The sequence below is a fragment of the Hordeum vulgare genome, chromosome 2H (assembly GCF_904849725.1).
Source record: "Hordeum vulgare subsp. vulgare chromosome 2H, MorexV3_pseudomolecules_assembly, whole genome shotgun sequence".
Taxonomy (NCBI): Eukaryota; Viridiplantae; Streptophyta; class Magnoliopsida; order Poales; family Poaceae; genus Hordeum; species Hordeum vulgare.
This window is the reverse complement of record NC_058519.1, coordinates 24,842,781-24,857,774: the sequence shown is the minus strand read 5'-3', so window position 1 is coordinate 24,857,774 and position 14,994 is coordinate 24,842,781. Positions and strand designations below refer to the sequence as shown.

The window sequence follows — 14,994 nt, the reverse complement described above, 5'->3', positions numbered from 1 at the left end:
CGCCGACCAAAGGTAGCGCCTTCAAGGACAACGGCGTTGGATCATCATCACCACCCAACCGGAGAGGTTGGGCTTTCACCCATGTCGTGGAGGTAGAGGGTGAGAGAAGGACCTCGATGTCGCCAGTAGAGGAGAACGATGCAGGTGCGCCGCTGGCATCGTGGCCACCACAACCGGCCAAACGTTTCCCCCGGTCCAAACCCTATCGATCGCCTGAGCCGGACACAGAGATGCCGGCAACGCAGACCGGCGAGGCGGTAAGAGGCAGAAGGGAGGAGGTCGTCGCTCCAGATATGCTCAATGGGCTAACGGGAAGACCCCTGAAGCCAGCTCCATGCTTGCCGCCGGCCCGCCACCCACGCGGCCAGGCACGACATCCTTCCGCATCACCACCGGCCACCCACCGCGAGGGAGCCGGTGTGCCTCCGCCATAGATCCGGCGCACCCCGTGCAGGCACCGCCGCACGCCCACAGACCACCACCACAGGCCCTTCGCACCACCGCGAGGCGCCCAGCCATAGATATTCGGCCTCAATGGTAAATCTCTCTCAGAAAAAGTAAAGAAAAAACATGCATGTAGCTTAGCAGGTATACGTGTCAACCGGAGGAACAAAATACATGTCAATTTGTGAAAGCTTAGCCACTTTAATTCTTTGTTATATGTTTACTCATTACGAACACAAATAGTAACGTTGCACATAACAAAGAGACTACTCCACATAATATAGTAGTAATAATATAATAGCGGTTCACACCACAAAGAAATAACAGTTAACTTAAGTTTGCACAGCAGCCTGGCAACACAAACTGGAGCATCAAAAAAGATACCCCAAGCACTATAGTACGATATCAGATATCCTTATAGCCAAGCAGGAGACGATTGTCAAAGGATTGTGGGCCGATATCATTTATGCTTCTAACCAAGCGGGACCAAGCAACAGTAATCTTCACTTTAGAAGAGGTATTCTTCCCTTTGGATGGCTTGTTGTTGTGAAGGATACATGTAGCCTGGCTTGTTTGGCAATCCTTAGCTTTGAACAAGACACGGCCACTAGCAGCGATAGCACCAGCGCGGGAGTAGGTGTAGATGAAAAATTTGAGCCTTCCTCGTACAGAAACAACGCGCCTCGACAGTTGAAGGTAACCATCTGAATCGATCGACATTGTTACATCGGGTTCCATCATATCCATTGTTCCATACTTTGAATCATACAGCACGATTTCCTTGTTAGGATCGTCCTCGCAAGGCGAGGCGCGGCAAACAATTTGCCCGCCGTGTTTGAAAGGTGACCCTTGGGTAACACGGGCAGACAAGATGGTGGCCTGGCGTGACCAGCCAAGTTGTTCGAAGCACAGCTCTATTTTGCAGAGGTAGTTGGAGAAGCACCTGTAACACCAATCGTGCCAGGAAGGATTGTACATCTGCACGGGTCGAGTGATGAGCGTCCTATCCTGGGACCGAGATTGTCCCTTCACTTTGAGTTGGAATTCTATGTGAACGGGATCGCGGCACATGAGTGCGCGACATGGGCCAGTCAAGTGCAGATAAGGATCCTGAAAGCATCAACCAGTCACTCATGTACTAATCAGAATGCTAGCAAGCGGCCGGCAACAAGAACAACAACGATATATATATATATATATATATATATTATATATATATATATATATATATATATGATGATGAATGAATAGAAGGTCCGTACGTACTTTCTTGGTGAGGGTTTGGCTGTGAATCCTTCGACGAAAGAAGACAATATTGCGTCTGTGATCCACATAGTCTCGAGCGGCAACGACGCCGTACACTTGAAGTGGCCACTTGAGGTGTTTTGTCTTGGCGATTTTGATGGAGTATATCTGAAGTGTCTTGGAAAGGATGGCTTCTTCTGGGATGCGGCTCGGCGAGCAGTGTGTGAAGAGCATCGGGCTCAGCATCGCTGCATATTGTAAATCAGTTGAGTCGACCGGCCGGACGACAAGAAGAAAGGCAAGCAGGAATTAATCCGTTATTACTCACTCAGAGCTTCGAAGTCAAACCGGCCTTTGCCGAATGAGATCTCCCAGTTTTCCCGGTGCTGATCGAAGTCTTCCTCCTGCTCCTCCATGGAGGATTCAGGAGCAAACTCCTCCTCGTCTTCGTCTTCTTCTTCTTCTTCCTCCTCATCCTCCTCCTCTTCTTCCACCTCCTCTTCTTCTTCCTCCTCCTCTTCCTCTTCGGTGGTTGGTTCGCAGTAAATCGATTTCAACTCGATGTCGTGATCGAATCCAGCAATCGCCGGTTGCGAGGAACGTCTCCTCCGCCTACACAAGCGCGCCGTTGATACCTGCGGCATGTCGGAGCACGGATCGTCGACCCCCTCCGCAATTTTGCTCGCGCCTTCTCGACCCTCGCTAGGGTTCTTTGACGGGGAAAGAAGGCCGGGTCGGGTGGGTTGCCTTATATTCCTTGTCACCGTCCGACGCGTGTTCTGCGTCTCTGCTGGTCACGGGCCCAGTTAGCATCGCGAGCAAACACAACCTCCTCGTCTCTGCTGGACGGCCCATTGGACGATGGATCCTACCAGACCGATTTTCTTCCCTCCGTCTTTCAGCCAGTTTTTTCTCTTAAAATATAAGAAAAGTAATATTTTTAGTTTTTCATATTTTCTTGGATCTTCGAATGTATCCATTACTTTTCAGACTAGTAAGCATGCACGTGCAACGCACGAATAACCGTACACAGAAAATTCCCTGCTCATAATTAGCAAAAATCATACATCCAAAGCAATCAACATGGTGAATTTCTCTGTAAAGAACATATGGGATATTTATTGTCTGTATACTTCCTTCGTACCTAAATATATGTCTTTTTGAAAAATTCTATGCACTACATACGTATGCATATAGACATTTTTAGAGTGTAGATGTACTAATTTTGATCCATATGTGATTTATATTCGAAAATTTAAAAAGATTTACAATTAGGAATGAAGGGAGTAGTCAAAATATAATCAAATATTCCATAATGTTTCTTTTCTCTAATGCAAACTTCATAGGACTTATGATATGACTAAGTATTGTACAAATAAACATGGTAGACACAGAAAAGGTACAAAAAAGAAAAAGAAAAACATACTTCCGTTATAAAAAAAAGACCTCACCCACTCCCGTTATGAAAAAAAACACAATCTCACCCACTCCCCTCTCTCCCCACCCGATCCTTATCCTCTCAGTGCACTGCCCTCTCCCCACTCGATCCTTATCCTATCCTCTCAGTGCACTGCGAAGCTCCGCGCGAAACCCAAGCCAGCCCCGCCGGCCGCCGCCGCTCCCCTACCGTCCGCGCTCCTCTCTCGACGCCACCCTGTACACCGAAGCTCATGGCGCAGAGGGCCGCGGGCTAGCTTCTCCGGCGGTCCCTGGGGCTCGCGCCGCCCACAGCCCCGATTTTCTGAGCACCAGCGCCGCAGCCGCGGAGGGAGAGGCGGCGGTGGCGGCGAAGGCGAAGAAGATGGCTTCGAAACGGACGGGGACGGCAGGATCTCGCCCTCAGAGCTGGCGGCCGTGTCGCGCGCCACCGCGCCGCCGGCCACCGAGTCGGCAGGGGGCCGGGAGGTGGCGTCCATGATGGACGAGCTCGACACCGACCGCGACGGCTACGTGGACCTCGGCGAGTTCGCCGCCTTCCACGGCCACGGCCGCGGGGAGCGCGAGCTGGACGCCGAGCTGCGTGATGCCTTTGATGTCTACGACATCAACGACGACGGCCGCATCTCCGACGTCGAGCTCAGCAAGGTCGTGTCCCGGATCGGCGAGGGTCTGCTTGGTCTTGGCGTGTTGGCGAGCAGAGCGCATACACCGCGGTGCGCCCCGAGTGGATGTGGTGGGAGGAGGTGAGGAGAAGGGAACGCGGGGTGCTGCCCGCGCGGCGCTTCCAGGCCCTAGCCCGCTCGCGCCGCGCCGCCTCGCTCGCGCTCTCCAACCGCAAGGAGATCGCCACCCCGCACCTCGGCGCCGTCAACTCCCTCTAGGTCCCCTTCTCCCCCCTCATTCCTCCAATCCCACCCCTATCACTGCCTTAGCTGGATGTGGTGGACTAACATATGTTGTCCTTCTCCTTTCAGGTTTTTGCAGTGGATATACAGCCAGGTATATTGTTGGTGTATCATAATATCTGTACAAAATTGTCTTATATTTCCTGTTGCTGTGTTTAATACCGGGGTTGGTCTTTAGCTATTATGCACATACAGGATATCCAAAGAAAATAGCTATCTAACGAATCTAAGCTGACTTCATACCAACTTGTATAATTGTTTGTCATCTGCTTATCGTTCCTACCATCTAGATGAATTGAATAGTGCGATGTGATGTTTTCCTTTTTATCCGAAGCATTGCTATGTTCCTCGCTTGCAGATTTCTTTTCTTATTGCACGTTGTTCTGTGATCATATAAATGTTTGTTAATATATATCGTATTTGAATCCAATAAATTGCAGGTTGAAGATCTATCTAAGGAGCCTCGGGTTGAAAGAGAGCTCATGCTTATAAAACTCAATGTTGAACCAGATCAACGTGCTGATGTAAGATATGCTGTTGACTTGTATCTGCAATCACTGAATTAGTATATTGGTACTTCCATACACAGTGGCAACAATACTCTTAATGTGTTGTTTCTTCTCAACCTGCAATTTGTAGCTACTGTTTTCAGAGCGAAAGTTGTTGATATTTCTGAGAACAGCTTAACTCTGGAGGTAAAAACTCTTGATCTCCAACAGTTCTGCATCCTAATGGTATATGTGTTCCTTGCTTTATGCTGGAAGAAGCCCTTTGATGCTTATTTAATCAATGTTGTAGGTAACTGGAGATCCTGGGAAAATTGTTGCGGCACAAAGGAACTTAAGCAAATTTGGGATCAAAGAAATTTGTCGGACGGGAAAAGTATTTTCTGAATCATTTGCTGCTTACATGCATGGGCATATTTTCTCCTTGTGCAAATAATTGAATATTTCTTCCATGTGCTTTTACTATAGTTTATCTTTTATTTATGGGTTGAGGCCGGTAGTTGATCTTTGTTCTCTCTCTCCGCCCAGGTTGTGGTGTGGTTCAGCACCGGCTACATGACCATAAAGGACATGGTGGTCACCGGCATGCCCATCAAGATCGTCGGCGTTGCCGCTCTCAAGGTCCTGCTATTTTCTGAAGTCATGTGTGCTTGCACTTATGATGTATTGACTCAAGAAATAGAAGAGATCTTTCTATTTTCTGAAGTCAATCTCAATTGTTCACCTATCCTTTTATACATGAGTAGAAGTCCTAATAAGAGAAAACAAACTATGGTACCTAAACAGTAGTAGATATCAATATCAATATCTGAGCTATAACGATTACTTGATCTTTATGGCATGGACGATGTGTTTGACGACACTATTAACTTGTAAGGTCTGCTTGTTCTTCCTATATATTGCATGTGCTAGATAGCTCATATCAAAACTTGAAGAAGTCTGCGTCAGTAGCACTTATACTTAATTTTTAAATTCTCTATTTTGTTATGTGGGTTGATGACACCAGTTAATCATGCTCTGTGTGTGTGTGTGTGTGTTAAATTCAGTTAAGTTCATGATATTCTATAGTTCAGAAATCAGGATTGGTCAATTTGATTTGAAGTTAGGCAAACTATACTAATGCTATTCTTCAGTGAAATCTAGTTTCCTGTGTAATCATGCTCTATGTGTGTGTGTGTGCCCAGGAAGTTGCATGGACCCTCAGCTATCGCGAAGTTTGATCTTGTGGAGGGCGAGAATATCGATTGATGGATGTATGGAGCTTGTAGTGCCACTTGGTCCTAACTGGTAAGTTGGTGGTGTGGAGTGTTGTCTCATTAGTTGTTTGTTTTGGCACTATGTAGTAGTCAACTCCAGTAGCACACATACTTAAACTTTTGAATTCTATTTGGTTTTTCTTTTATTTATGGGTTGAGGCCAGTAGTTGATCTTTGTTCTCTCTCTCCGCCCAGGTTGTGGTGTGGTTCAGCACCGGCTACATCACCATAAAGGACATGGTGGTCACCGGCATGCCCATCAAGATCGTCGGCGTTGCCGCTCTCAAGGTCCTGCTATTTTCTGAAGTCATGTGTGCTTGTAGTTATGATGCATTGACTCAAGAAATATAATAGATCTTTCTATTTTCTGAAGTCAATCTCAATTGTTCACCTATCCTTTTATACATGAGTAGAAGTCCTAATAAGAGAAAACAAACTATGGTACCTAAACAGTAGTAGATATAAATATCAATATCTGAGCTATAACGATTACTTGATCTTTATGTCATGGACGATGTGTTTGACAACACTATTAACTTGTAAGGTCTGCTTGTTCTTCCTATATATTGCATGTGCTAGATAGCTCCTATCCAAACTTGTAGAAGTCTGCGTAAGTAGCACTTATACTTAATTTTTTAATTCTCTATTTTTTTATGTGGGTTGATGGCACCAGTTAATCATGCTCTCTGTGTGTGTGTGTGTGTGTGTGTGTGTGCGCCCAGGAAGTTGCATGTACCCTCAGCTATTGCGAAGTTTGATCTTGTGGAGGGCGAGAATATCGATTGATGGATGTATGGAGCTTGTAGTGCCACTTGGTCCTAACTGGTAAGTTGGTGGTGTGGAGTGTTGTCTCATTAGTTGTTTGTTTTGGCACTATATAGTAGTCAACTCCAGTAGCAAACATACTTAACTTTTGAATTCTATTTGGTTTTTCTTTTATTTATGGGTTCAGGCCAGTAGTTGATCTTTGTTCTCTCTCTCCGCCCAGGTTGTGGTGTGGTTCAGCACCGGCTACATCACTATAAAGGACATGGTGGTCACCGGCATGCCCATCAAGATCGTCGGCGTTGCCGCTCTCAAGGTCCTGCTATTTTCTGAAGTCATGTGTGCTTGCAGTTATGATGCATTGACTCAAGAAATAGAATAGATCTTTCTATTTTCTGAAGTCAATCTCAATTGTTCACCTATCCTTTTATACATGAGTAGAAGTCCTAATAAGAGAAAACAAACTATGGTACCTAAACAGTAGTAGATATAAATATCAATATCTGAGCTATAACGATTACTTGATCTTTATGGCATGGACGATGTGTTTGACAACACTATTAACTTGTAAGGTCTGCTTGTTCTTCCTATATATTGCATGTGCTAGATAGCTCCTATCCAAACTTGTAGAAGTCTGCGTAAGTAGCACTTATACTTAATTTTTAAATTCTCTATTTTGTTATGTGGGTTGATGACACCAGTTAATCATGCTCTCTCTCTGTGTGTGTGTGTGTCTGCCCAGGAAGTTGCATGTACCCTCAGCTATTGCTAAGTTTTATCTTGTGGAGGGCGAGAATATCGATTGATGGATGTATGGAGATTGTAGTGCCACTTGGTCCTAACTGGTAAGTTGGTGGTGTGGAGTGTTGTCTCATTAGTTGTTTGTTTTGGCACTATATAGTAGTCAACTCCAGTAGCAAACATACTTAACTTTTGAATTCTATTTGGTTTTTCTTTTATTTATGGGTTCAGGCCAGTAGTTGATCTTTGTTCTCTCTCTCCGCCCAGGTTGTGGTGTGGTTCAGCACCGGCTACATCACCATAAAGGACATGGTGGTCACCGGCATGTACAAAAGATCGTCGGCGTTGCCGCTCTCACGGTCCTGCTGTCAACGCTAGGTAAGTTTACCTGCTTACAACTTAGTACTAATTACTGTTGATTGACCCAAATCAAATTAATAAATCCTTCATTAACTTAGTACTAATTACTGTTGAGTTATAGAAGATGATCCTTAAAATAATTTCTGATTTTTTTCAGACGGGTACAAAATGTTATTATGTCACTCAAATTGTATTTTCAAAATTGTGACATATTTGTGATCCAACACACCTATAATAATCTATAGTAAAACATATTTGAGTTTTTTTATCGAGCAATTTATCGGTGTCTTATATAAAACAATATGACTTTTATTTAAAACAATATGAGAACGTGCGTAACATACGATCCGGAAACATGTCTTCGTACAAAATTAACGACCACACGATAATTGTTACAGAAATATGTTTTAAAAACCAGGACTAAGCACGTCTTGATGGTCCATCTTTTGAAGCAATGAAAGTCCATCTATAGATGCGATCTATGATGCTTCCTTCAATGTATGGGATATTTTTTTGAGATTCATTTTCTTCATACTTTAAAATATGCACCAAAATTCGCTTCCTCAGTTCAAAACAGTCCTACATATGCATTAGACAACATTGTTATAACAAGTTTGTATGTGCAATGTGTATACAAATAAGCATGGTGTAAATACTCACGTGGGGTACAAGAAAATATAGCTTTCCATCGCACAATGAGTGCATGTAGTTAAAAACCAAATACCCCGACAAGGCACTGCATGTATGAAATAAACACATAATGTGCGTTGAATGAATGAATTATTTAATATTATAAGGCATTAAAAAGATTCATACCAGTGTGAGTTTGTTGGAACAACCGGAACTATACATTCCCATTTGGAGATATCGTCCTTGAATGCAGGGTTTGCAACTTGAAGTGCGAGGTTTAGGTTACTGACCACGGTTTTAAGTATATTCTTTCCCAAAGTAGGTATTGGTATCGGATCAAAAATTGAGATAACTTTTTTATCTTGATCCAAGACAAACAATAGAAACAGTCCAAAAATATCCCAAGGCAATAAAATCTGCAATGATGCATACATTTATAAATACATTAAATATTAATTTAAACCAAATAAACCACTGTTAGAAATGAAAAATTAAAATCTTACCATATCACACTGTGAGATATGATACTCATTGTTGTCAAGCCAGCTATGAAACAATAGTTTAATCGTAGCGCTGCCCATATTTTCATGATGACTTGGGTCTCGTGCATAGTGGAACATGGACTAAAATAAAAATAAGAAAACAATAGTTCTATGAGGAAAAAAAATGTAAAATGCAATTATAGTAACTTACACAAAAGTTTAGATCCATGTAGTGAGATGGAATGTCTGTGAGAAGTTGGACTTCGTGGCGCGCTAGTATCCGCACAGCCATGTTAAAGCAATCAATATCCATATATTCATCATTGTTTAGTATGTTTTTTATTTGTCTCAACTTTAAGCTGATAGGGTAAGGATCAGAGCTTTTCACCCATTCGCTCCTGTAAAATCAAAATTTTGTCAATTATAATGACATCAGAGTAATTTATTAGAATACAAAATGAACTAAAAGAACATGGCTTACTCTAGTAAAGCGTCATCATCAACCATACTGATGAACAAGCATAGTTCGTCTATTAAGTCATCGTTTTTTGGGTTGACAGACGGTGAAAGGATATATGACTGTGAGATGAGCTCAACATCTGATGATGTATTCGATGTTTTGAGATTTTGAGGGGGTCCATCCAGAATCATACAATCCGTGGGATCTATATTGTTTTCGTCATCTTCCATGTCTCGATTTCTTATATTATCATCATTCAATTCCGAGTCCACTAAAATGACAGCTAGTTTTGTTCTAAAATCTGTCATATGGTCCTATTAAAATAGAAATAAGAGTTAAGTAATGATACAACATAGAATAAGTATTAGGATAAAATTTACCTGCGTAGGAGTGTCAGACAAATCATTTCTAGTGAAGTACTCCATAAAATTTATCATCCAGAGACCACAAGATGACCTATATATGATTATAGAAATTAAATATATCCATTATTGTTTTATCAATTTTTTAAGTGTTTTATATACAAATGAATTTATAGAAATAGAGTTTAAGATATTCTCCAAAACTGTCTTTTTATATGCTGTATTTAGAAATAGAGTTTAAGATATTCCGCATATATGTAAACATATAATTCTCACCTGTACTAATTGTAGTTATTCTAGAACCTGAGACGAAAAAGGATGACATTCTTACAACATATGTATTAATATTAATGGTTCAGATAACGTGAAGGAGAAGGAGGTGCCCAAAGGGGATGGGAGCAACAAGTTTGATTCGAAAGAGGTATACCCATCTGTCTGCAGACTCCTCTTAATACATTCTTCCCTTGGCCATGCTGTAATCTTTACGTCTTTCCACTTATCAAATTTTAGTTGAATTTGAAGTGATGCATATTGGAATACATTTTCCAGTCCTTTGAGCTGTTGCATGAATAAATGACAACGTATTAGCATCCCAACCGAAGAATAACAGAAATCGTCTTATCAAAAGATGGTGCACTGAGACTAATAACTAACCATAGCAGTGAGGTCTTTGCGGTTCATTCCTGGACCTAGCGAGTCGAGCACCTGGATACGTCGCACCCCGCTATTTATAACTGCTAGGTACCAATGAAAGTCTTTAATGTTTACTGGAACATATATCTGTAAATAGAGTTTTTGTTAGGTTAGGTCCCATCTGTAGAAACATTCATCCATGATTGAATTCATAGTAATATGTAAAGAACTGAGACTCACCATATCATGTTCCAAATAAGTTGTAGCTCTGTCTAACACCCATCTTAGTGTGTCATCCCGTATAAACTTAAATTCCTTTATCAGCTTAGAGATGCATGCATTCTCTAAGAACACACTTCCACCTGTCCTCATCTTTAGATGCTCTTTAGCACTTATGCAATGTATGTATGCGTCTATGATCTGTAATACGAAGTGCACACCTTGGTTATAGGACAAAATAGTAACTCACGTTCAAATAGCATCGTCTCGTCATAAAGCTACATATACTTACTTCGTCGCCAAGAAATTCTCCGGGTAATAAAAGACGTTCCAACTGTCTTCTTTGGAGATTTGAGTCGTCAATGCTCACTAAAGTTCTTTTATCATTTGGTTCAGACATGATATTTTCAATCATGGACCAATCATCGCCGGTGCAGGCGTAATCTATCATGATGGAAGTAATAACATTTATTAATAACGAGGAAAACAAATGTAGCAAAACCAGGGCATAGAAAGATTTGTCCGTGCCTTCTGGAGCCACCACGTAGTTTTGTGCCTTCTTAGGTTTGTTATGCACTCAAATAGGCTTCCATGTTTGCGCGGGCATTGGCAGCTTGTCCCCTATAATTTCTGCCCGTTCCCTGCCGGACGTTTGTTCTAATTCTTCGTCCCCACATGCCTCCATTGGTTTACTTGTTTCGTTTTCTGTTAATTCCTGAGAGCAACATATTAAAGAATAATCTGTATGCAAGATATAATAGAATTAGAATTAGAACTGTTTGGGACATAGTTGGAATTGAAAAGATACCTCTCTCACTTCGGAGAGTCCAAAATCAGTGGACTGCGTGCTCTTATTTTCCTCCAATTCGTCTTTGCCGGCTATTCCATTTGAATCTGCCAGATTATCCCCTATAGTTTCTGCCCCTTCGGTGCCCGATGTCTGTTTTAATTCCTCGTCCTGAACTTGATGCATTTGTTCACTTGTTTCCTTGAAGGTTATTTCCTCAGAAAAGTTGACTTTCGCATTAGAACTATTTATTTAGGACATAGTTGAAAAAGCAAAGATGACTTTGCCACCTCGGAATGAGTGGACTGTGTGCTCTTCTTTTTCTCCTCTTCATCTTTGTCGGCTCGTACATTTGAATCTGCCAAGTTGTCCCCTATAGTCCCCCCCCCCTTCATTGTCGAACATTTGTGCTAATTCAATGTCTTGAGTAGGCTGCATTTGTTCACTTGTTCCCTGCCTTGTTAATTCCTGAGAGCAACATTACAAAGAGTAATCCCTATGCAGAATATAATTTAATTAGATTATAACTATTTGGGATACTTTGAAAAGAAAGCATGCCCGTGTCACTTCGCAATCAGTGGCCTGCGTGCTATACTTTTTCTCTACTTCATCTTTGTCATTTATTCCACTTGATTCTTCCTTGATTAGTAACTGAAAGACACAATAATATAATATTATACAGTATGTAGTCCATATAAAAGAGAGAATATTATGAAGGTGAGTAAACAGTTTTATATTTGATATCATAGCACAAATTACATATTGTTTTGTCCCGCCAGAATAACAATAATAATGACATGTGAAAATATAATAATGACCTCATTAATATGTATGTTTTCTGTATCATCCATGATGGCTTGTTGTTCTATTGTCTTTGATGACTCGGGGTTCACATCCTCGTCTTTCGTTATCATGTCTTCAATAAACATATTTTCCGCATGCTTGTCCTTGCCTTCCTCGTCCATGTTTTCCTGAAAACCAAAGCATATATTAGTATTAGTTCCTCGTCCATGCTTTGTTTAGAAATGAATAGTCCATATAAAAGAGAGAATATTATGAAGGTGAGTAAACAGTTTTATATTTGATATCATAGCACAAATGAACTTCATGTTTTGTCCCGAGAGAATGAAAATAATAATGACATGTGAAAATATAATAATGACCTCATTAATATGTATGTTTTCTGTATCATCCATGATGGCTTGTTGTTCTATTGTCTTTGATGACTCTGTTGGAAATATGCCCTAGAGGCAATAATAAATTAGTTATTATTATACTTCTTAGTTCATGATAATCGTTTATTATCCATGCTATAATTGTATTGATTGGAAACACAATACTTGTGTGGATACATAGACAAAACACTGTCCCTGGTAAGCCTCTAGTTGACTAGCTCGTTGATCAAAGATGGTCAAGGTTTCCTGGCCATAGGCAAGTGTTGTTACTTGATAACGGGATCACGTCATTAGGAGAATCACGTGATGGACTAGACCCAAACTAATAGACGTAGCATGTTGATCGTGTCATTTTTTTGCTACTGTTTTCTGCGTGTCAAGTATTTATTCCTATGACCATGCGATCATATAACTCACTGACACCGGAGGAATGCTTTGTGTGTATCAAACGTCACAACGTAACTGGGTGACTATAAAGATGCTCTACAGGTATCTCCGAAGGTGTTGGTTGAGTTAGTATGGATCAAGACTGGGATTTGTCACTCCGTGTGACGGAGAGGTAACTCGGGGCCCACTCGGTAATACAACATCGCACACAAGCCTTGCAAGCAATGTAACTTAGTGTAAGTTGCGGGATCTTGTATTACGGAACGAGTAAAGAGACTTGCCGGTAAACGAGATTGAAATAGGTATGCGGATACTGACGATCGAATCTCGGGCAAGTAACATACCGAAGGACAAAGGGAATGACATACGGGATTATACGAATCCTTGGCACTGAGGTTCAAACGATAAGATCTTCGTAGAATATGTAGGATCCAATATGGTCATCCAGGTCCCGCTATTGGATATTGACCGAGGAGTCTCTCAGGTCATGTCTACATAGTTCTCGAACCCGCAGGGTCTGCACACTTAAGGTTCGACATTGTTTTATGCGTATTTGAGTTATATGGTTGGTTACCTAATGTTGTTCGGAGTCCCGGATGAGATCACGGACGTCACGAGGGTTTCCGGAATGGTCCGGAAACGAAGATTGATATATAGGATGACCTCATTTGGTTACCGGAAGGTTTTCGGAGTTACCGGGAATGTACCGGGAATGACGAATGGGTTCCCGGAGTTCACCGGGGGGGGCAACCCACCCCGGGGAAGCCCATAGGCCTTGGGGGAGACACACCAGCCCTTAGTGGGCTGGTGGGACAGCCCACAAGTGGTCTATGCGCCAAGAGAAGAAAAATCAAGAGGAAAGAAAAAAAAAGGGAGGAGGTGGGAAGGCAGGAGGACTCCCTCCCACCAAACCTAGTCCAACTCGGTTTGGGGGGGGGGGAGAGTCCTCCCCCTTGGCTCGGCCGACCCCCTTGAGGGTCCTTGGACCCCAAGGCAAGGCCCCCTCCCTCCCACCTATATATACGGAGGTTTTAGGGCTGATTTGGGACGACTTTTCCACGGCAGCCCGACCACATACCTCCACGGTTTTTCCTCTAGATCACGTTTCTGCGGAGCTCGGGCGGAGCCCTGCTGAGACAAGGTCATCACCAACCTCCGGAGCGCCGTCACGCTGCCGGAGAACTCTTCTACCTCTCCGTCACTCTTGCTGGATCAAGAAGGCCGAGATCATCGTCGAGCTGTACGTGTGCTGGACGCGGAGGTGCCGTCCGTTCGGTACTAGATCATGGGACTGATCGCGGGATTGTTCGCGGGGCGGATCGAGGGACGTGAGGACGTTCCACTACATCAACCGCGTTCTCTAACGCTTCTGCTGTACGGTCTACAAGGGTACGTAGATCACTCATCCCCTCTCGTAGATGGACATCACCATGATAGGTGTTCGTGCGCGTAGGAAAATTTTTGTTTCCCATGCGACGTTCCCCAACAGTGGCATCATGAGCTAGGTTCATGCGTAGATGTCTTCTCGAGTAGAACACAAAAGTTTTTGTGGGCGGTGATGTGCGTTTTGCTGCCCTCCTTAGTCTTTTCTTGATTCCGCGGTATTGTTGGATTGAAGCGGCTTGGACCGACATTACTCGTACGCTTACGAGAGACTGGTTTCATCGTTACGAGTAACCCCCTTTGCTCAAAGATGACTGGCAAGTGACGGTTTCTCCAACTTTAGTTGAATCGGATTTGACCGAGGAGGTCCTTGGATGAGGTTAAATAGCAACTCATATATCTCCGTTGTGGTGTTTGCGTAAGTAAGATGCGATCCTACTAGATGCCCTTGGTCACCACGTAAAACATGCAACAACAAAATTAGAGGACGTCTAACTTGTTTTTGCAGGGTATGCTTGTGATATGATATGGCCAACGATGTGATGTGATATATTGGATGTATGAGATGATCATGTTGTAATAGAAATATCGACTTGCACGTCGATGGTACGGCAACCGGCAGGAGCCATAGGGTTGTCTTTATACTAACGTTTGTGCTTGCAGATGCGTTTACTATTTTGCTAGGATGTAGCTTTGGTAGTAATAGCATGAGTAGCACGACAACCCCGATGGCAACACGTTGATGGATGATCATGGTGTGGCGCCGGTGACAAGAAGATCGTGCTGGTGCTTTGGTGATGGACATCAAGAAGCA

General features: G+C 42.8%; 1 protein-coding gene across 1 annotated transcript; it reads right to left on the bottom strand.

Moving 5' to 3' along the window:
* Nucleotides 1-849: 849 nt before the first annotated feature.
* LOC123425105 lies at nt 850-2,385 on the bottom strand. The gene is made up of 3 exons (XM_045108774.1): nt 2,018-2,385; nt 1,711-1,937; nt 850-1,554 (listed from the first exon to the last, which is right to left on the bottom strand). The coding sequence occupies exons 1-3, from the start codon at nt 2,331-2,333 to the stop codon at nt 850-852; spliced, it is 1,248 nt and encodes a 415-aa protein (XP_044964709.1). The 5' UTR covers nt 2,334-2,385.
* Nucleotides 2,386-14,994: the final 12,609 nt, after the last annotated feature.